The sequence below is a fragment of the Drosophila biarmipes genome, chromosome 3R (genome assembly GCF_025231255.1).
Source record: "Drosophila biarmipes strain raj3 chromosome 3R, RU_DBia_V1.1, whole genome shotgun sequence".
In the NCBI taxonomy this organism is placed as follows: domain Eukaryota; kingdom Metazoa; phylum Arthropoda; class Insecta; order Diptera; family Drosophilidae; genus Drosophila; species Drosophila biarmipes.
In genome coordinates, this window is record NC_066616.1 from 10,229,675 (window position 1) to 10,251,216 (window position 21,542).

At 42.8% G+C, this 21,542-nt stretch overlaps 5 protein-coding genes across 8 annotated transcripts in view; 1 reads left to right on the forward strand and 4 right to left on the reverse strand.

Annotated features, from left to right (window-relative positions):
* Positions 1-14: 14 nt before the first annotated feature.
* LOC108030975 (low molecular weight phosphotyrosine protein phosphatase 1) lies at positions 15-769 on the reverse strand. Of its 2 annotated transcripts, XM_017104175.3 has the most exons (4): positions 661-769; positions 417-601; positions 184-357; positions 15-125 (listed from the first exon to the last, which is right to left on the reverse strand). In XM_017104175.3, exons 1-4 carry the CDS (start codon positions 737-739, stop codon positions 30-32), a joined length of 534 nt encoding a protein of 177 aa, XP_016959664.3. In that variant the 5' UTR covers positions 740-769; the 3' UTR covers positions 15-29. The 2 variants fall into 2 exon arrangements, with proteins under 2 accessions (XP_016959664.3, XP_043951563.2); XM_044095628.2 differs by lacking the exon at positions 15-125 and having other exon boundaries at positions 242-353.
* Positions 759-1,889, reverse strand: LOC108031108 (low molecular weight phosphotyrosine protein phosphatase 1). Its single transcript, XM_017104318.3, has 3 exons — positions 1,720-1,889; positions 1,309-1,658; positions 759-903 (listed from the first exon to the last, which is right to left on the reverse strand). Exons 1-3 carry the CDS (start codon positions 1,748-1,750, stop codon positions 817-819), a joined length of 468 nt encoding a protein of 155 aa, XP_016959807.1. The 5' UTR covers positions 1,751-1,889; the 3' UTR covers positions 759-816.
* Positions 1,873-3,449, reverse strand: LOC108031107 (low molecular weight phosphotyrosine protein phosphatase 2). The gene is made up of 3 exons (XM_017104317.3): positions 3,253-3,449; positions 2,829-3,181; positions 1,873-2,021 (listed from the first exon to the last, which is right to left on the reverse strand). The coding sequence occupies exons 1-3, from the start codon at positions 3,296-3,298 to the stop codon at positions 1,926-1,928; spliced, it is 495 nt and encodes a 164-aa protein (XP_016959806.1). The 5' UTR covers positions 3,299-3,449; the 3' UTR covers positions 1,873-1,925.
* Positions 3,450-7,380: 3,931 nt separating this feature from the next.
* Positions 7,381-21,542, forward strand: part of LOC108031438 (uncharacterized) — a 52,229-nt gene continuing 38,067 nt past the window's right edge. The window contains exons 1-2 of one of the 3 annotated variants that reach the window (XM_050889457.1): positions 7,381-7,934; positions 14,648-14,666. The gene's annotated coding sequence lies outside the window, so the exon portion shown is untranslated. Of the gene's footprint in view, positions 7,935-14,647; positions 14,667-21,542 lie in introns of those variants that run through there. The other 2 variants (XM_050889456.1, XM_050889458.1) reach the window with 2 other exon arrangements.
* Positions 9,908-10,731, reverse strand: LOC108031439 (ubiquitin-conjugating enzyme E2 G1). The gene is made up of 2 exons (XM_017104868.2): positions 10,581-10,731; positions 9,908-10,513 (listed from the first exon to the last, which is right to left on the reverse strand). Exon 2 carries the CDS (start codon positions 10,502-10,504, stop codon positions 9,998-10,000), a length of 507 nt encoding a protein of 168 aa, XP_016960357.1. The 5' UTR covers positions 10,505-10,513; positions 10,581-10,731; the 3' UTR covers positions 9,908-9,997.

Here is a 21,542-nt window from a genome sequence, read left to right on the forward strand (position 1 = left end):
CAATACAAATTAAATATGGTTATTAAATATTAAATTTTATTTTCCATCTGATAGTTTTCCACAAAACGCTCGCAGCTTTCCAGAATCTGCAGATATGCTGTATTAAAACCTCCCATGCCTTGACTCTGTGAAAACAAAGACAATTATTGTAAAGCACTACAAAATTCCCATCATTCAATTTACAAAATATGGGTCCTGGATTATCTCATCCTCCTTGCGTCCAATATAGCTACCCAGCAAGAGAATATTGCACTTTGGGCTGGGACTAAGCCTAGTTGCCATTTGCTGAAGTTCACTCAGGTTGCTATTGTCCATAGCGAATATGTAATCATAGTCGTAAAAGTCTTGGGGCACTATCTAAGCGATATGAGATAAATATAACAAGATGGTGAGGACTTAAATATTTTGCTTTGTACCAGGCGCCCCAAGTGGTTCGTTTTAAGACCATGTTGTTTTAGCAAGAGTTGGCCACGGGCCTGGGGCTCCAAACCCACATTCCAATCTCTAAGGCCAGCGCTGTCCACGTACCAATCCTGGAGATTATGCTTCAGTACTAAATGCTTCAATATGGCCTCGGCCATTGGAGAGCGGCAGGTGTTTCCTGAAAGAAGGTATATAGTTTCGTATTATTTTATTTTATTTTCATTTGGTGACGCTTACCAATGCATACGAATAGAACCTTCATGCTCAGGGAAATGCTGGGAACTGCAAGTTCCGATGAGTAATGCAGCTGATTCATTTAATAATATATAAACCGGTTCACGTTTTTATTCAGCTTTATTGGTTTACCTATATCACAAAATCTTTACAAATCATTTACTTTTGCAGGCGTTCCTTCATGAAGGCGGCACAGGCCACGACGCACTGCTGGTAGGCGGTCTCAAAGCCCTCTGCTCCACGCTCCTGAAAGATAAAAATATGGTCATATGTTAGTTTCAAACCAAATTGTATAGTTATTATTTATTTTAATCTGTATAGGCTAGTGATAAGTATCCCACTTTTTTTTATGACAGATTATTGGACATTTACAACTTTTCCATACTATATGTATAGGTTCATTGTTTTTATATTTATCAATTATCGCATTATTGTTTAACTTTGCGTCGCTTGACGTACTTTTCCCAATCTGTAACATCAATATCTTCATAAATTAATTAAATTAATAAATTTAAGGGTCTAGTAAAACTATTTATCCATCTGATCCTGTCCAACTCTATCTAAGCCCCCGCTACTATCAAAGCATTAATGATATCTATGGATATTGAAGATAAACGAAGAAATTTCCCCAAGATGATAAAAGTATCTTACGTAGTAGGGATCCTCGATGATGCGGTTCTTTTTGTCCAGCCCAAAATCGCCGAGCATTAGGAGCTCGGCCTTTGAACCCTTGGGTGCCTGGCGCCTCAGGTCGCTCATGTTGTCCTCGTCCATGCCGAAGATGTAGTCGAAGTCCGAGAAGTCCTGCTTTCGGATCTGCCGCACAATGTGGGTGCACTTGAGACCGTGCTTCTCCAGAGTGCTGATGGCCCTGGGATCGGCCCGGTTGCCCACGTGCCAGCCCCCAATGGCCGCACTGTCCACCTCCACGTCCTTGACCTTGGCCTTCTCCAGTGTGTCCACCATCACCACCTCCGCAATGGGTGATCGGCAGATGTTGCCTGAAAGGTCAAAGGTAACTCTATTACTTAATATAGTATTTAAGGGGCTGTCATTTATTACCCAAACAGATCATTAGCACTTTCTTCACCATCTTAAGGCAATTTACACAGGCTTACAAACAATTTTGTGTGTTGACTTTCCGGCTGGTGAGCGAGGGTTCCGAATTTTGCAGCCCTGGGAGACGCAGGTAGTCGCTGGTTGGCAACGCGGGCAATCAGCTGTTGCATGCCGGAAGGCTTAACCCTCGAGCGGTCACAGGGCTTGCTTTACATAATCTGCTTAAGGCGCGCCTGCCTCAGGAAATTCTGGCAAGCAGTATTGCATTGCTGGTAAATTTTCTCGAAGGATGCTTCGCCAATATCCTAACGTAGAAAAAAGTTGTATTGTTATGTTATTGCTAACAAACAAAGTATTCCTTTTTTAAAATAATAGGTATCCAAAATAGAGAACTTATCACATATTTTAATTGGAACCAATGATCATTAATATATAGTTCTTATTGTTATTACTTGATTGATTAAACATTTTTCTGTGCGCAATATTAGTTCTTACAAAAATATTCCTGGAGTAACCAACAATTATTTTTAAGGATTACAAGAATGTTTGTCACATTAATGAAAATTATTTTTAAATAATTTTCTGTAGTTATAAATTATTTATTTATTTATATATTTGTACACTAAAGGCTTACTTATAAAAACTAAGCAACAGTAGTGATGACAGCCATAGCTGCTGGGGCTTTCGGCTGGTTATCTATTCAGATATTTCTTAGTACTTATATGTATAAGGTGCAACACTTACAATTAACAAATAACACTTAATGAGAAAACATAGAATTCTTAATCTTAAACTTGAAATTAGAAAGTAGTTTTACATTTTGTTTTTGTAGCCTTATAATTCATTTATAATGTTCGCTTTTTTAGAAATTTAAGAAGAATAAGTAAGTTTTTAGGGCTAGGGTTAGATTAAATTTCACTATGCAATTTTAATAGTATAACCTAGAAATCTGTGTGCTTTGTCTTTTAAACTAAAATGACGTTTAATATATTTATTAAGCCCACTTAATTTTATTTATTCCTAACCAGAAAATCCTACTCCTAACTCTAGGAAAACATTTGAATACCTGTTATTAAAGATAATTCCAGTTTCTCCTAATTTAAAAGGCTTACATAATAGGGATCTTCAATGATGCGCTCGTCCGGCTTTAGTCCAAAGTCCCCCAGCAGGAGAACCTTGGCTGTGGCAAAATCGGGAGCCATTTGCTTCAAGGCGGCCAAGTTACTGCGATCCATGCCGAAGATGTAGTCGAACTCGAGGAAATCCTCTGGGGTCAGGACTCTGGCATGGCCACAGTACTTGATGTTGTTTCTGGCCAGGACTTTCAGAGCCCGCTCATCCGGCCTGCAGCCGCAGTGCCATCCCTCGATCCCGGCGCTCTCCACGTGCCACTCCCCCTGCAGGCCCGCCCTCGCCACCACGTCACGCATCACAGCCTCGGCGATTGGGGAGCGGCAAAGGTTGCCTGGGGGCGCAGTGCATTTGCATATTAATTACGAAAATTTCAGGGATATGTGTTAAAAGGAGGCTACGAACCCACGCAGACCATGAGCACGCTGCTCCGCTGCGATCTCTTCCCCATGGCTCACAGTTGGTTATTTTGGGATTGGCTTTTGATTCACGAACTCAATTCACTGTGAAATTTTAGAGGACTTGTAGGTGCGGCTTAGTACAAAAGTGTTCAAAAACCGAGTGAAGAAGTGTAAGTATGTAGATTGAGTTGTGAACTTAAATGACATTAAAAACTATAAACAAAGTGTTTATAATTCATTTTGATTTTTTTGAACTATTTCACCCATAGAATAGAACACTATTCTTCTAAAGTTGTTTTTTTGTATTTTGTGTATCCTGACTAGTTGATACTCCCATTTTATTAATTTCCTGTGTCTATAGCGATGTTTTTATAAAGCGATATCCTTATATCTTACATTTAGTGAGGATAATGGTTTGTTTTTAGGATACCTAATTACAATTTAAGGCGTCACTTATAAAGGCTAGTTTACAAATCCCCAAAGGAATATGCAGTTAACAGGGTGCTGAAATGGAAAAGAATCATTACCGAGATCCAGTAAACACCCCTGAGATATAAACAGCCTCGGGATTAGCCTGCACCACACAGTCAGCATTTAGTTTGGGAGCAGAGTTGGGCCGTTACACTTTGTCAAGTGGTGCCTGGCTGGAGATCACACCTCTGGCACTTCCCCTTCCGGCTGCCAGGTGCAGGCACCACATCCTGTTTACCCACCAACCGTATTTACTCCGCAACTCCGACTAAAAACTGCGCTCAAAGCGACTTTAACTATTAGCATTTAACTAAAGTTCATTTGGCGGGCGACGGACGGGGTCACTCCCACCCTCCTCGTCTGGCTGAAAACTTTTGCCCAGCGGAATGAAGAGGCGATGAGCACTGGCCTCGGTCTCCAACTGGGTCTTGGGTTTTGAGCCTAGGTTTGGGTTGCCCCATGAATATGCAGCTGCACCTGCTGCTCAAAGGCCAGGCTGGTCCTCCAATGTGTAATGACTGTCAGGGAGATGAGTTCTCGGGTTCGGGTGCGAACTTAAAGCGGATGAGGATGACCAGGGCTCCGGCAGAGAAATAAAGTTGCTTTTTAAATAAATTCGCTTAGGGTTTTATGCAAATTGTACACAATACACACACACACACACAACCGTCGGGGGCAAACAAAAGCCAGACGAAATGGATGTACACAAACTTTGCCAAGTTTCTAGTAGTTGTTGTTGATGTTGTGTTGCCTCTCCTGGTAGTCGGGGGCGGCTTTGATGGCATCAAAGTGAGCTTGTCGTTGCGCAGACAAATGTTACGTACTCTCGTCACACTCTTACATATGCAAATGCCCCTTGCCGGCGCAGTGCTGCAGTGCGTCCTCCGCAATTGACAATTGTTGAAAATGCAAATGGAAATGGAAATGCCAAGACATGTGCCCAACAGCCACACCAGCAATTCATACATATGCCATGGATAATGGAGGCTTCTCGGGGGAGGAGGCCGTGCAGGTACAGAGGCAAAGAGGTGAAGACAAATGCAAAGGCGATGTCTGTACTATCATCATCCGGCGACGACATCTCCTCAGATAAGATAAACGCTGGCAAAGTCAACAGCAACAACTAGTTAGGGAATGCATGTACTCGAAAAAATAAGGAGGGAATGTTCAAAATTTTCAAAATATTTATACATAGGTATTTCAAGAACACCAGAAATTACGCCTGAAAGTATGCACTAAAAATCCGTATTTTAATATCTATCTTGATAAATGTTATATTTTTAACAGATTTAAAATCATTCTTGAGTTTTATGGTGGTCATTTTAACAATTGTATCTATCATAACTCATTAATATTTAAAAACTAACTAAGATAATAAATGAAATACTTCAAGGTCGTTATAGCTTTACACGTATATAACTTTATTTGAAAGAAAAATGTACAAAAAGTGTTTTCATAGACGAATACATTTACGTAGAGCCTTAGCCAATTCGAAAATATATTTAACTCTTCTTACTATGCGCACAAAATCCAAGTTAAAACTATCTTGACATTTTTCCAAGTGCTCCAGGGAAAGGTCAGTGTAAACAAATAAAAACGGCATTCGTAGCCCACCGCAGGCCGAAATAGATTCTCAAGTGCAAATGAGGTAAATGACAAGGGGTACAAAACCATCATAACCTTTGACCCGCCTCCCTGCGACCCAAACTCCCACTGCGTCGAGCGGCTGACAGTCGAGAGCAAACACGTCCGAGATGAACATCCATTTTGCATTTGGCAAATGAAAAGCGGAAAGCTACAACTGACGAAGTAGCTGGCAGACAGCCTGTCTATGCATCAAGCCATCTCTATCTGGGCCTGCATCTGTATCTGGAGGTCCGTATCTGGTATCCGTATCTTTCCTCTCGCTGTCTGCCTTTTGCAGCTTCATCAAATATTTAGCGCCAGGCAGGCGGCTTCATCTCGAGGGGCGGCGAGGAGGGACAAATAAGCGCATTCATTGTGTTCGTTCAGTGTAAATACGAAACGGATGTAGCACTGCTTGGAAAATAACAACTTTGAAACCCGAAGGGCCGACCCCGACTGCTAGATACTGTAAAGGTATCTGTTTCTAGAGATTGCAAAGAACTCCAATAACTTATCGAATTGGTAAGTATATTTCGTTACGTTTAATATGAAATTATATATGGGCCTACAATTTTATAAAGAAGATATATATGAAAGTATATCCTAAATAAAAATATCAGTTTATATTTATTTAAGACCCCCTTTGTGGTTTTTGCGCTTCACAAATTTATAGACCAAATATATATGTAATATTTTCCAATGCTGTTTAAAGAATTATTGTAACTCTCACTGTGTGGATCATACAAATTGTTAAGTTTTTTTTTATCGAAGTTAGTTAGTATGTATCTTTATAAAAATTTTATTTGTCTTCAAGAGGTTTTCTCAAATTAAAGAAAGTAACTCCAGAGTTCTGTGCCTTTTTCTTATATATCAGATTGGTTACTTTATCGATTTAACATATAATCAGTTTCCAGACTTCAATAGATAGCTAAGGTAGTTCTTCCAACAGCAATCACCGTGTTTGATAGCTTTGCTAGGGGATATAAAAAGTCTGGAAACCGTTAAAGCCATGCCGTCAGAACTAATAAATAAAACAAACGTGAGGGAATCGATTTTAGTCCTTGTTTGTACGTAAATTTAATAATCCTCCCCACCCCGAACCCCGAACTCGGTATGCCCCTGCAGCAGATGCTAAGCGGAGGCAGGCGAACTACCCTGCAGAGTGATACAAGGGGTGTGGGCAGTGCCAACGACCAGCAATAACAGCCAAAAAGCCGGCAACAACAAACGCCCGCGCACTGCCGGCAGAATGTTGCATGCTGCGGCCGCACTGGCAACATGTCGCGGCAACATTGCATCTGTGTGGGTCGCCGCAGCAACGTGAGCAGCGTTTCGAAAACCTGTTTTCAACGTAGTGTCAGCAAAGAAGTGCTGCTCGAGCCGCCACTGCCGCTGCTGCTGTATCAGAGTTGCCAGGGTTGTTAAATTTGGAAAAGATATCGTATTGATCATACTTGCTGTGTTAAAAATATCACTCAATGATTTTAAGAAATAGGAAAAAATCGATAGATATATCGAGTATGTTCAGCTAAAATTTGATTTCATCGGCCTTAAGCTGTACTATATTTAAATATAGACAAAATTAATTTTTAAAATCTGTAAAAAAAATAATACCTATTTTAGAGAGAGAATACGTGATTGTATGGGTTGACGTCGAGCCTCGTGACGTCACGTCAAACCTTGCGTCGAGCCTCGTGACGTCACGTCAAACCAAGTGAGGTGAAAACCATTTCAAGTGGAGACATGCAACAATTTATTTCAAGCAAAATGTATTAAAAGATTTCTCATTTCCATCAACATTAAAACAAATCCGGATGAAATTTCGTTTAGAAACTCATTTTTTGGATGTTTTTGGTAGAAACCCGCCTTAAGTCTCGAAAACAACCCCTCTTTCGCACCCAGCTTTTGCGGCGGTTGCGTCCTATTGCTGTTGCTGGTCCCTCGCACAAGTTCGAACAGCTGGTTTTCTCCCCACACCTTCAAACACCGGCGTCGGCGGCAGCCACCGGCCGAGCAGTTGGTGCCTCTACTGCCTCCATATAGTTTCTTGCTCTGTGCGCAGGTGGACGTGCCCAGGTGCGAGCGATCGAGATCGAGAGACGCGAGCGGAACGTAAGCGGACCGCGTTTTGAAAACAACACCGCCAGCAACGGCAACGGCAGCAGCAGCTCAGTGTTTGTCTTTAGTTTTACGGCGCACGCTTCGCGCCAGGTAGTTTTTTCCGAGGTGTACACGTACAAAGTGTTCTTGTGATTCGTCTCGCGGCAGTGTTTTATGGCTGACAAAACCGAGCAGCGAGCAAAGGTGTTCTAGCCCGTGCGAGAATGAAGTAGCGGTGTACATTCCGCGTGAAAAGTGCCAGTGTTTACCCTTTCGCCGGGATTACTCATCGGGGCATCGCCGTCGTCGATACCACTCCACTGCCACAACCTCACGAGAACCCAAAACCAGTATCGCATCTGAGCCCGAGTATCTGCAAGATACGTGAGGCAGTCCAGACCACATATTGGAATTTACTCAACACGTATGCAGCGAGGCACCAACACCACCAGCGGGACCCATTGGATTTTGGAAGCCACCGACTGCAGGGTAGGTAAAAATCGTGGCTAATCGGGGTCGCTTCCCGGGAAAAGAGCAGCTCTCACTTGTCCAGCTGCGTTTTTCCACCCCCAGCACCAACCTAATGAACTCGGGCTACCTGTCTCGGGACTGACCCTCTGGTTTTCCCACTCGCCGCTAGAGAAGATTTCACTGTGTATCGGACAGCCGTGGCTATTTATAAATATAGGTACCCTGCGCCTTGGGGCCCAGGCTCGAATCCGGTTTGCGTATATCCCAGCCCAAGTCAGCATCCAACATCAATTCAATTTCTACTGGCTGAGTGAGTTTTTAACTCTCGACGAGCAGAATCTCCGTCTCCGTCTCCACCTCCAGGTCGAGCATCTTCGCTGTGGTCTCTGGAGAGCTGGTTTCTCGAGACGTTTTCTTTTCTTTCTTCCCTCGCTCTGTTGTCTTTCCTCGTTTCGATTTCGTTTTTTACCATTTGCCGATGAGATCGTGACGCTGTGGCTTATTGCCGCCAAGATTTGTTGTACTCCGCCGATCGAAGAAGGTGCATGGCCTTATTTACCCAGTTTCCAAATCGCTCGCCGACTTCTGCCTATTCCGTTTCGGGGTTTGCTTTGAGGTATTTGCTGAATCACACGGGGATCATTTGAATGTTTCAGCCAGACAGTCGCTGGCATCGGGTCTTATTCCTTCTTTTAAGAGTCACACCCATGGCGAGCAAGTATCCCCGCTCCGGAGTTGACTCACGGCCAAACAATGCGACATGCGGCGAACTGCTGTGGGGCCTCTGGCTCGGGCAAAGAGGAAAATCAAAATGCAAAACTTGTTGCTAATAAACAACAATTACAACAACAGAAACAAGTTCAGCTAACCACAAAAATGCTGGCAGCTGAACTCCAGAGTGGCTCGACGCTGCCCAGGAGCTCTGCTCCGAGCTCCACACCGAAAACGAGTCGCAGCACCGAGCCATTGGCTGTTGTTGCTGTTGCCGTTGTCACACTAGCCACCAGCAACAGCCACACCAACAGCAACAGCAGCCATTTGTTGTTGCTACACGGAGAAAAACAGCACACCCAAGACTGCTTTCCATAACAAATAGACGTTTATCTTCGATCAAAAACGTTTGTTTGTCATCTACAAAAGATACATTTCGAAGACGAATGAATGTCTCTAAACTACAAGATTTCCTTAAACCCCTTAGGATTTGTTTATTTCACTAAGCCGATTTTATGTGTTGGGTTGTCCCAGAAATATCCAGAGAGATAGGCTATTCTCCAACTTTTAATATCTGTGGGAACCAGAGAGTATCTGTGGCTCATAACAAAAATATGTTCAACAACTTTACCAACAATCCAGGTGATTTGTATCGATATTTTATAAAGCTAATAATGATGGTAATAGTAGGCAATAGTCTTTGTTATGGTTATATTAGGTTTAAAGCCTTAAAATTGTTATGAATATAAGCTGTATATTTTATAACCATTAAACCAAAGGATTACGACTATTTTAACCAAATTTGAATTATATTTCCTTTATATTATACGAATAAATCTACTCTTACGAACATGCTATGGCAGGTAGAATCTAAATCACAAGATACTGTCGAATTCGTAACCATGAGGGTCTCAGAAAAATGTATTTTTCCCCGTGCACGTGTAAATTGGTGTCCCCATGTGAAGACCATAAAAGGCGGCCAAGTGGCCAGCTGCCTCGGCTTTCCTCCGCAAACCAGAGACCAAACCAAACCGAAGAACGGCCATAACTGTGTCAGTGTGCAAGTAGAAGAGGTCTGAGCCTATTAAGCGCACTGGCTTAAGATCGGCCGATGCCGGGAGATAATACCCGTAGCTCCCCGGCCGATTAAGTGTAATTAATGCCGACAGGTGTCACTGAGTTGGCGCAGGCTCAAAGAGATTGCAGCGCCCTAATTGGTGCCTCCAATTAGGAGACACATTTGCACGGCGGCACTTTCGCCTCATCAAAAGGCGGAAGACTTCCACTAGATGCTCTCTTTATTCACGTGATTAGCAAGCGGACCGCTACGGATCGTATTCGTTGCCCAGGATTGTGCCCTTCCGGAGGGCTTACTCCACCTCCTCTTGACTCCGGCGGACGCACCGGGTGACCTTTCGCTTGAACTCCGCGTAGTTCTCGCGGTACTCCTTGGCCGCGTCCACATTGGCGGCCGACTCGTCGTTGGGATCGGTGAGCATGGAGATCACCGAGAGGAGGATCGTCTCCACGGTGTGGACTGGCAGCCAGCGCTCCTCGGCCTTCTCGTAGCCCCACTTGTCGTCACCCGGCTCGTGGAGGATCGAGATGCACACATCGCCGGCCTTGTCGATATTCGGATGCCAGATCTCGGTGATGAACTTCATGCGCGGCGGTCGCAGCGGGTACTCCTTGGGGAAGACCAGGTGCGCCTTGAAGCAGCCGCCCTCGTAGAGGGTGTCCGGCGGACCGATGATCACCACCTCCCACTTGAAGACATCCGAGTCGCTGACCAGGCCGGCGGAGAAGCCTTCGACGGGATTGCGCTGCAGCTCGGAGAGCTGGCGGTTGAGCAGTAGCGATGCTTGCAGTTCTGACATGTCACTGGACTGGGGATGGCATCGGGATGGTCGCTATCAGTAGGATTATTCTCCACAAAGGGGCAGCTATACTTACTGGAATTTTGTTCTATTGTTTCGAGTCACTTTCTGGTTTACTTCTACGGCTGCTGAGCTACGCCCAGTGTCAGCCAGCCGAGAGGGATCACCCAGAGACTACTCCGTTTTAAACTGATGGGGGTAATCCCCGATCTCAAAGTGGTTACAAGAATACCGAAAAAAAAGAACGTATTCACAAAAATAATATGATTACAAACTGAATCACTGAAGGGCCACTCTTACCTTATATCAAAGGTTACTTACTGCCCTTTAAGAAATGTAATAACATACACTTCTTATGGGTTCAATATTATGAAATATATTTTTAGACCTTTAAGAGAGGCCAACCTGAAGATTTTACTTATCAGTTTCGGATTGCAGTTATACCAATTTAAATTTAAATTAAATTTAAAATTTTCCTTTACATACATAACTTTTAGGTTCAAGAACTTATAAGCAACTTGCACAAGCAAACTAAAAGATCAATTCCCTTTGTGTGATAAAGGAATGCCCGGCTGCAATCTCTTAGCAGTTGTGGCCCTTTCAATGCCAATGCAAGGAAACTATCTCCATGGAAATCCTCTTGAAAGCGACTCGAAAGTTGCCACTATAAGCTCTTTTGCTCTTGGCCTGGAATGGGTCCGAGGAAAGTCCCTCTTTCCTTTCATTTCCCTCCATTTCCAGCAATTACTTTGCCGTTGCTAATGCTACTGGTGCCACTCTTTCCTCCTTTTTATGCCTCCTTTTTCCGAACTGGCTGAATGGAAATTATGATGGCCGCCACATTGTTGCCATTGGTTTTGGCCTATCGTAATTGCGCACAAATGTTGGCCCAGAGTTTCTTGCCGGCCTGCAACTTCGACCACGACATGTGGCCGCTGCCCCATCGACTTTTCCGCAGCTTTGAGGTTTTTCCTCTCCGCTCTTTTTCCTTTTTGCAAAACTGCATTTGGCTGGCATTTGGAAATCCGCAACTTTAGCTGACTATCTGAGTATCGCTGACTGAAATTATGTTGCCGCAAATGTGTGAATCGTTAATGTCTTGTTGCCAGCTGGGGAGCACTGCGCTTGGTCTTTCGGCACTGCCGGTTTTTCAAGTTTTCCGTGCTGCGAGTTTTCACAAAAAATTCCTTCGCTTTTTTGTATGCATTATTATTTTTGTAATAATATTTACCTACCTGCAACAACATGTGGAGTTCTTCTGCTAACCAAGAACCTAGTTGGATTCGAAATTTGCTGAATTATCCAGCACACGCCAAGGGGGGCGGAGGAGGAGGAGGTTTCTTATAAAACATGTTTGGCCAGAACACATAAGACCGACAGCTGCTGCTCGGCCGGTTCCTCCAGCTCTTTCTGCCTCCACTTCAACTTCAACTTCTACTTATATCTGCGCATCCATCCGACTCTGCCCATTTAAGTGCCACATGTCGGAGACGTTCCGTTCCTCCAGATCCCGCAGGGAAAGCGATATGACAGCGAGAGCCGGGAAACTCACACGTGCCACAGCGCACCTCCGAGTAAAACTCGAATTTCCATTCCCTACACTCGGGGGAAAAACGCCCACTACAGTTTAGATAAGAAATCTTTACGAAATTGAGAGCCAAATGCACTTCATCAGATAATTAAGTAAGCCATTTTCATAATACAAATTAGTGTCAAGCTGGGATTGAATAAATTTAAGATCAACAAGGTTTAGGGGGCATTTATGGGTTAATAAATAAACATTGACTTATAACTGGTAATTCTATTTCATTAATCTGACAACGAGATTATTGATATTCAAATTCTTTTTTATTCACTGTTCATTTGTTGATCAATAAAGTGGTGTTTTCATTAGTTCTATTGAAGTAAAACATTTTTTCAAGATCAAAAGAGGTTGGAAAGGTTCCGCCCTAAAAGTATAAATATTGGTACTTAATATTATATTTTTTGGTTTGACTGATTTAATTAAAAATAAATATATAAATATATAATTAATAAAGAAGTAAATGTTAGACAATTTCTTTTCAGTTACATATATTTCTTACTGTGTAAAGATTTTATATATCATATTTTATTACCAGTTCTCTAGGCACTGTCCTATACAAAGGACATACACATATTCCTTGTGCTCCACCGCCAATGATACTGACACTATTATCCCTAAGGCTGCGACTCCCATATTTGTTTCCTGTTATTTCTCTCTGTGTAGGAAAAGTGTCGCGCTCGTGCTCATTGGTAAAGTGATAGAGTGACGTTGCCGCGGCGGTCTTTCAACCGATTTCGGCTCACTTTGTGGAATTGATTTTCAATATTCATTAAGACGCCCACACGCAAATGCAGACACTGCCCCGGGTTCGTTGCCATGGCATTTGATTGGCGAGCGGGGAGGGGTGCCATTAAAATGGGGGTGTCTGAAGTTCATCTGCTCGGAGGTATTCCCTTAGTTGGTTTTCCATTTTTTTGGTGGGCGTGGTGGTTGCATGCGACAATTGCATTTCCGGCAATACCAGCATGTTCCACTCTTCAATATTCCCTTTGGCTATCTGACGTTCTCTCCCTTCCAGCGCTTCTTTTTTGGGCTTGGCCTCTGTTTCCCAACCGGAGCACCTGCTCTCCTGGCTGCGTGCCTCAAATTGTTGGCTCATGTTGCGTCCATCAAACAGCTGACGTCGTCGATCAATTGAAATGGGTTTTTTCCTTCGTTTTTCCATCGCCCAACAGTGCTGCATCGCCACCGAGTTGCTGCGGTTCGTTCTCTTTTGCTGATGACTTCCTGGATCTAATGACTGGGCAACCTGCTGATGAATTGTCTTTCAAGTTGATCGTAAAATATTTTAATAGCTTTTCTAGCAGGCATGTAATGTTGTAAATCTGAGAGGCAGGCAGAAAGAAAGTTTTATGATCTCAGTTTATAATAATGCCCTGGGAATGAAATAAATGATTTATTTTGGTAAAATGTAATATTTAACAACCATTTCTTGGGTGTTGTTTTATGTAATACTTGATTATTATTAAACTGTAAACCTGTTAAAGCTTAAACTTTAATTTACATTCAAAATGATAGCGTGCGATAAAAACATGTCTTTGAGTAGCAAAAACTTGCAAAGCAGTGCAAAAAACAGCACCTCTCTGCACTTCTCATAAATTCAACTTAAGTGAGTGACCAACTGGATTTTAGTGCTTTATTGGCGCTCTGAGTTATGCACTCCCATTTTTGTTGCCCCGGCAAACAATTTCCAATTGCATGCAGAAATATGAGGAGGAATTGCTCTGCTCGGGAAAACTGGCCATTATATCGTTCCGCATAGGGGGAGCAAAACAATGCTTAAGAGAGAACTCAATAAATTGCAGAAAAGCGAAAAGTAGAAAGAATGAAAAATAAACAAGAACGAAACTGCAGAAGTATAAAAAAGGAAAACACGCTTTCCACTTGCAGTTTTAATGTGTTTTGTGCGTTGTTCCTCGTTTTATAATTGAGTTGGCAGTTGCAGCTAAAGTTGGAGTTGCAGCCGTGCACTCATCGCCCCCCGAAAGCCATCCACATTTCCCTGCCCAGCCCAAAGATACCCCCTTTTCCTTGGTTTTCCCAGCATTTTCCTGCTTTTGCCCATGGAAGTGGGGGAGTTGCCATCGGGATTCGGCCACGTTGCTGTTCACTCGTGTGCACTGAATGCGAAAAACTTCTGCACACTTTTCAACTGAAACGCGATATTATTTTACGTACATATTCCTCATATTTTTATTATTATTATTATTTCATAATACTCTCGGCCCAGTGCGGACCCACCTTTGTGCGCTGCATTGAAATGGAAGCGCAGACTCAAACGCTCGGGGATCTGGTGCACCGGTGCCAGACAAAAACCGCCATCCTTGCGGTGGGTTCCGTAATGAGCGTTTCCGTCAAAGCCATTTTCTCGTTCAGGCACTTGGCAAAAAGTGGGTCTCAAAGTGTTGGGGATGAGATTTATTGGTCAAGGAATTTTTCATTCACCAGTGTTCTAAGCTGTCCCAGATATCTCGGCCAGATCATATCACCTGTAAATTAAAATATAATGTCTCTAATTTATTTCCTTTATTTAAATACTGTGTTCTTTTTCTTTTCAGAATTAAGCCGGATCTTACGGTAAGTAATGTATTATATTTCATGTATATATATTATATATTTTTTTTGAGTGCTGGCTCTCACTTAAACGCCGCATTTAAAGGGCATTTTCTTTCTATTACCACTCGGCGGACTTTAAATTGGATCGACGCTACATAATTGCTCAATTTCTTGCTTCATTAACGGGTTTTCCTTTGCATTCGGTTAGTAATTTGTCGGGCCCAATGAAAGATCGCCCAGGAAGTGAGAAACTCTTAATTTGTCCGACCATAAACGTTTATGCCCTTTTCTATGCTTTTTCCATACCAACTTCTAGGCCCAGTAAAGTGTGGAGTGTAAAGCGTTATGCGTACGAGTGTTTCATAACTCATTCACATAAGACCGGCAAACAAATGAGCAAAAGTGTGCTACTGGGGTCTGAAAATCGAGGGACCTGGGGAGTCCGATGAGCCGTTAGACAGTGCCCATGGCGCCCCAGAGTTCATTTACTCCGCTCCGCCACCGAAGAAAATTCTATGGAAAGAAAAGGCAGGCGGTAAAAAATTCGACAAAAAGACGTCAAGCCACGTTATTTGTAGTTTTTATTTCTTTTATTTTTTATTTGCCCATCTCTTTTTGCTAGACCATTTCGTTTTTAAAAAGCTTTGCGGGCCGGCTGTTCTGCTGTTCCGCCTGAGGAGCGGGGGTCTGAAGACAGGGGCTTGGAAAAATCCAAGCTTGGCCTGAAAAAGTGCTTATTAAATTTAATGACAGCACGTTTGCTTGCGAAAAGCGATTCGACAATTTTCGTTTTTTTTTAAAGCTTTTTTCCAACCTTTTGGTTATACTGCTTTTTTGAGTACGTTTTTTATTCGTATTTAGTTTATTGGGGGCTGTGGCTCATTGAGAGCACTGCGGCCATAACAGCACAGTCTTTAAGTTTAATTATGTGGCAGGGCTTCTGCCCCGGTCTTCATAAAGGGGTCGTAATGGTCATAATAGTTGTATATGTAGTTTCAATTGAAAAGGTAACAAATTTCATTGTATGTGAGGTCAAGCGGGGAAAACGTAAGTTATCTTTGATTAATTCATTATTTCCTGTTTTATAAAAATAAAATAAAAAAGAACATTGAAGACTTAAAGATACTAGTTATAAAAGAGTTTTAGAGTTCTTAAAAAGCTGTAATCGGATTACTTTCTGAACCTGAACTAGAAGCTGGTATACCAAACGTTTGAGTGCAGTATTATTGTTCAATCCAGTATGATATTAAACTTTCATTACCTATTTTTGTCTCTGTTTTGATATGATCTATAATTTCTAAGCTCAGCTTAAACTCTCCAATTATCCCTGATTAAGGCCAGTTAACGAACCAGCAATAAGTCCACAATAACTCCACAACCTAGGGGATTTACCATTTTAACAGCTATTATTCGGCTCCTTTTCGACCTGTCACAATTTTATCCGATCCTGTCGTGATTTCCCCCGACCCCTTTGGCCAGCTGTCGCCTAAGATTTCTCACAATTATGAACGACTAACAGGCATAAATTTATGACTGACATTTGCGGTAAACAGGCAGTGAAAGTATTTTAATTAAATGCCCCAAAGGAAGGGGACAACGAGCGCCTTAGACCTGCGGGTTATGAGGCGGTAATGGCAATTTCGCCGCAAAAAAATACCATGGCTTATTATTCAACTGGTTTCTTGGTATGTTGTCTGCCGAGTGCTCGTTGAACTTCAAATTGTGCGGGAAAAAAGTGAAATCTTTCATATGGCCTCCACACTCTCCACACTCTTGTTTGTGCCCAAGTTAATGAACTGAGCGAAAATCTGGAAGAAGGGGCAAAACAGGAAGCCACTTTGTAACATTAGCACAGTTCCCCCTTTTCTGTGGTCTGGGGAAACTATGCTAATTTCTTGGGGGAGACCTATGAAATGAATTCATTTGCTTTTGGCAAAACAATCGCGAAATGCGGAAGGGCAAATTTTTGGTTGCGTGTCGAGGCGTTGGCCACAACTGTTGACTTTTATTCACACAATTACAGCCGGCGGATTTGCATTCGCTTCCTCCGCCATTCACCTGTTCAGTTGTACCTGTCATGCTCGACTGGCTTTTTCGAGGGAGCCGCATCACTTGCCGGCAATTAAAAGACAAACCCCTGACTTTGGTCTAGACTCTGGCTCACCCCGGTCTTCGAAGTTCGCCCACTGACCTGGGCATCATCTAATTAGCTTTCTTTTGACAGAGCCTTTGAATTAGCATTTTCGCAGCAGAAGGGCGCCTGAATGTTCAATTCAAAGCTGTCTCCTATATAAATAATTCAAAACTGACCCGCGGCTTTCGTTTCTTTGGGTTTCGTTTTGTTTTTCTCCATTCGTTTTCCCTGTGACGCAGCAACAGTTGTCTCCGGGCCCTGTGGGAACGTCTCGAACGTCTCGAAGAAGTCATAAAACTAACAGTTGAGCGGAAATTAACACAGATACTCCGGAGGCCAACTGCCAAGAGCCCTCCAGCTTGGTTCGGGCCAGAAAGACAAACAACAATCGGGGGTCTCTATGCGATGGCATTACCTTCCGATTGAGATGTAGATGCCTGATTCGAGATAGCCCAGATAGACAGGTGAACCTCACTGAGAGAGGATTATGTCGGCGGTCTAAATAGCCCTCGGATGACGTTGCACAACCTGGTAGTATGTGGCCATCATTAGTCTACAGTTAGTCGTCTTCGATCCGATGTGGGTATCTGGAATTCTCAGTGGCAGTTAAGTTGCGGATTGGGCACACGGCTCATTGTCAAGGCACTCGCAAGAGCTTTCTTTCTGGAGGGAAGGGGGATCTTTGAGAAGGGATAAGAGACCTTTTCAATAACACATCGATACGCTCGAGGGGACTTCCTCTGCGGATCTGGGCTAACCAGCTACACTTGCGCTAATTAATATAAAGGAAATCCAAAAGATCTTATCACAGCAACCTGCATTTCCTGTCGTTCACTGGAGAAAACTGGGGTGTTCTAAAATATCTGTGAAAATCAATAAGGATACCTTTTTTTAAAACTAAAAAAAAAAACCTACTATTTTGCGACATTCTTAAAATGTATCTTCTATTTAAGTGGCTTGACTTCTTCCAAACATATATGGGTGGCTCCGAAATTTGATCCCCTGTTCTGGTAAGATTTCTTCTGTGTATGGTCTTGTCTTCTTGGCCGCTTGGCATTGTTGCCTGTTGTGCGTCCCATTTCGCTCCTCTGTACTTGTTGAAAAGCGAGTAAAATGTGCCAATTTTCTATATATATAGTATATACGCCACATTTTTATGTGCTTGCAAGGCAAGAATCGGAGATGGAGAGTGGGAGCCACAGGCTCGTCCATACATGGCCACTTCATCACGCAGCGCTGGCCAAGCGTGCTGTTGTTGCTCCTCCGGCCAAATGCAACTGAGCGTCGCCGTCGCCGTCGCCAGCCGGCGGCCTCTTCCGCAGACCCCCCGTAGACCCCCCCGAGAACCGCCTTTCGCACACCCCCTCACTCTCCAGCGCCTCTGCCCTTCGGCGGCCTGCAGCTTCTATTGTTCTGGCCGCCCGTGCTTGAGCTAGATTTATGCACTTTGCTGGATCCCCATTTCCATTCCCTGGTGCAGTTTCGATTTCAATTTAAAGCGGATGTTGGCTTTAATTGCAGGCCTGGCGAATTATAACTCATATGTGCCCTGCTGCTCCGGGACGGTTCGGGTTGCAGTGAATGCTCCTGGGTGGCAGTGAACTTGCCGATCAAGTGGGTGTAATCCATACTCCCCGGGAATCGAATATGCAAGGGGACAATCAATTTGTAAATTGCTTTGAGCTAAGGTTTCCTTGCCCAACAAGTTATATTGCTTGTTTACCGAGATTAAACACCGATGTAAAGTAGGGAGTAGTATAAATAAACATTTGCATGTCGAATTAAAGATTTCGTTTTACAAAAGTTAAATCAAATGCAAAAGGATTAGATATATTAGTTAGAAATATTTGTAAGGAATAAAAATACTGTAGTTCATCCACAGATGCAATGTTAATCATATATGCATTAAATATATTATAATTACGAAACATTTTCTTATTAAAATCAAAATCTAAATTCTTTGAAATATCTATGGTTCTATTGGTTCTATGTACAATTTTGTTGCCTTTTTTTAAGATTTATAAATCATAAGGATACACAATATACAATTGTATATGAAATGTTAATCTAAGTATCCTGCTATTTTCCCAAATTTCCTTCTCATTCTTGACCTCTAAAACTGGAAAATGTCTAGATGGAAATCCATCTCACTTTTCCCCCAGTTCGATGGCCTTTGCCAGCCGTTGCACCTGACTTACGGCCACTGTCAGTGCGGCTAAAACTGCAACTGCAACTGGAATGGCCAATGGAATTGCAATTGCAGTTGCGACGGGCAGTGCAATTGAGTGGGGCTGCTGGTCAATCGAGGGGGATGGATGGCTGGACGACATTCGATAGCGACTCACTCACTTTCACTGATCGAAAGCGTGAAGCCAAAGTTTAATTGAATCTGCAGCTGCTGCTCCGCTGACGGCGAACAATGATTGGTGGCATTCAATGACTGTGGCTCCGTGGCTCCTACCAACTTTCAAACTTGGCCATTTGAAAGTTATTGGCCACAAGTGCGCTCACACACGGCGCCCAACGCACATACATGTAGTACCACGTATATAAGTGTATATGCTGCTAACTCAAAGAAACTCCAAGTAAACTGAACGTGTCAGCAAGTCGGCCCGAGGTTTGGGGCTACAGAAAAACTTTGGACCGGCTCTTGGAGTTAAGTTGCGACAAAATCAATGGGATAACTTGGCAGGGAGGGAGGGCTTGGGGGGGAAATGCGGGTTTGGGCAGCAAATGGAAAATGGGGGGCGTGGCCCAGTGCAGCAATTTGTTATATTCAGGCGTCGCCTTAAATTGGGTCACCGAAAATGTTCAATTATTCGAGTGAAATGCAGTCTCTAGGGACCGAACGAGCCGAGGTTTTGGGCTCACGCAAAACTCGTTTTCAAAGTTGATGCAGCATGATTTTGCTGGCTCACATCCACAATGCGGTTTCGTTTCATACACTTTATGAGTAAAGTTTGTTTTACAGAATGTGTCACGCACTCAAAGGGGATCAGAGCCAAATAAATGACTACATCTGCAGAAGCTATTATGAATCCGATAGATAAAAGTCTTTAAACTACGGCCAGACTCTCATTATCTGTTGATATATAAAGGCATAATTAAAAAATTGTAAAGTAAAAAATACCAACAAAATATTATTACACAAGCAATTATGCTTATGGGAAATAAAATCTATTATGTAATTTTTCTAGTTTGCGTAAGATTAGTAAAAAAGTTTATATTTTGACAATTTAGCTTTTATCGCCTATTATCACCCAATGACCCTTCCATAAAAGAATACCAAAGCCATATTGCATAATTTAATCTATTTTGCATTCAAGCAAAGAAAGTGTTTCGCTGCACAAAAGGGCATTGGGTATTCGTTAGCACCATGGGTGATAAATTTTCAATCTTTCCCCTCCTTATATTTTATGAGTTTTTACAACAAGTTTATAAGCTCAGGCCCTTCGGCACACATGGGAATGGGCGTGTGTTTGCTGCGCGACTTTCCATTTGCAGAGATTTCCACATTTCACATTTTCGGATTTGAGATTTCAATATGTAAACGCCGTTTATACCAAATGCGCCATGAATAAAATTCGTCTCGTCTCGTTTCGATTCGATGGTCGTTTGCAGGGGCGAAAGTCCGAATGGGACCTCCGGGGGGCGGCGGAAAGTTTAGGTGAGCGGAATGGGACGCCCATTCACATTTACTCGGAAACTCCAGCCGCGGGCCGTGGTAAATCAGTTGCCGTTGCGTTGGCCAAACATTGCACAAAATCTATGCAGTTGCACGAACGCGGCTCAGAAGTTTGATCGAATTGGCTCCCGCTCATGCTACACTCCCGAAAATACTACCCTTTTTACTACTGTTTATGGTACCTTTGTTCCTAAAGTATTTATTTATCCTAACTAAAATAATCATATAGCTGAAAGGCCTTTAAAAAACCTTAAAAACACTTAGAAATTTTAAAGGTTTTTTTAAGAATTTTTTTATTTTTAAGGAGATTTTTAAAAGCCTTAAAGGATAACGAAAATGAATTTCTTAATATCGGAATAATCTACATTTAAAAAATTTAAGAATTTTGTTGACCAAGTTGTTTTATGTGGTTTTTAATGTATAATTTAATTTGCATTAATAAATAGTTAAATTTTTTTGGATCAAAATAATGTATGTATGTCTGCTTAAAAGTAGTTAAAAAAGCTCTCTTGATAAGAGTGATTATCTAACTTTTAGTAACCTTTAAATTGTTTTCTCAGTGTACGACCACACCTCTCCCCGCGGCAATAAATGCGGGATTCGGGGGCGTGGCACTGCTGAGCAAACTGTAGCATTTGTGGCTGGCCTCGGGACTGACCGGCCGCACATAAAGTGGCAAAGGGCGCGTTTTCCACGGCACTGGGGAGTGCGGAGGGGGCTGGGACTGGACTGCGTGGCTTGGCTAAATGGTTGGAACACTCTGCGGCGACGACTGTCAGTGGACCGGGGGATATTTATGGGGAAACTAGTGCAGCTCATTATTAAGTTGCTCCGCCGACATCGTTTGGTTGATTTATTCAGCTGAATGGAACCAATTTGCTGTCGCATTTCAAATATTTGGCTTCGGTTATCGCTACTCGTGGCCCACATTTCGAATCGACTGCCTGCCGCTGATAAGCGCATCGCGATGTTGCAACTTAAGCCCTGGAAACTTTGACACAAATGCTTTGTTCAGACACTCTAAGCAGACACTCCCGCAGATGTTGCAGTTGCACTCCGCAGTTGCAATTGCAGTTGC

Coding starts and splice junctions, on each gene's coding strand:
- LOC108031108 (XM_017104318.3), bottom strand. CDS start 1,750: ATGGTGAAGAAAGTGCTAATGATCTGTTTGG. Junction 1,659..1,719: donor AGTGCTAATGATCTGTTTGG/GTAATAAATGAC, acceptor TTGACCTTTCAG/GCAACATCTGCCGATCACCC. Junction 904..1,308: donor TCATCGAGGATCCCTACTAC/GTAAGATACTTT, acceptor TTTATCTTTCAG/GAGCGTGGAGCAGAGGGCTT.
- LOC108030975 (XM_017104175.3), bottom strand. CDS start 739: ATGAATCAGCTGCATTACTCATCGGAACTTGCAGTTCCCAGCATTTCC. Junction 358..416: donor CGAACCACTTGGGGCGCCTG/GTACAAAGCAAA, acceptor CATATCGCTTAG/ATAGTGCCCCAAGACTTTTA. Junction 126..183: donor TAATCCAGGACCCATATTTT/GTAAATTGAATG, acceptor TTGTTTTCACAG/AGTCAAGGCATGGGAGGTTT.
- LOC108031107 (XM_017104317.3), bottom strand. CDS start 3,298: ATGGGGAAGAGATCGCAGCGGAGCAGCGTGCTCATGGTCTGCGTGG. Junction 3,182..3,252: donor CGTGCTCATGGTCTGCGTGG/GTTCGTAGCCTC, acceptor CTGCGCCCCCAG/GCAACCTTTGCCGCTCCCCA. Junction 2,022..2,828: donor TCATTGAAGATCCCTATTAT/GTAAGCCTTTTA, acceptor TTTCTACGTTAG/GATATTGGCGAAGCATCCTT.
- LOC108031439 (XM_017104868.2), bottom strand. CDS start 10,504: ATGTCAGAACTGCAAGCATCGCTACTGCTCAACCGCCAGCTCTCCGAG.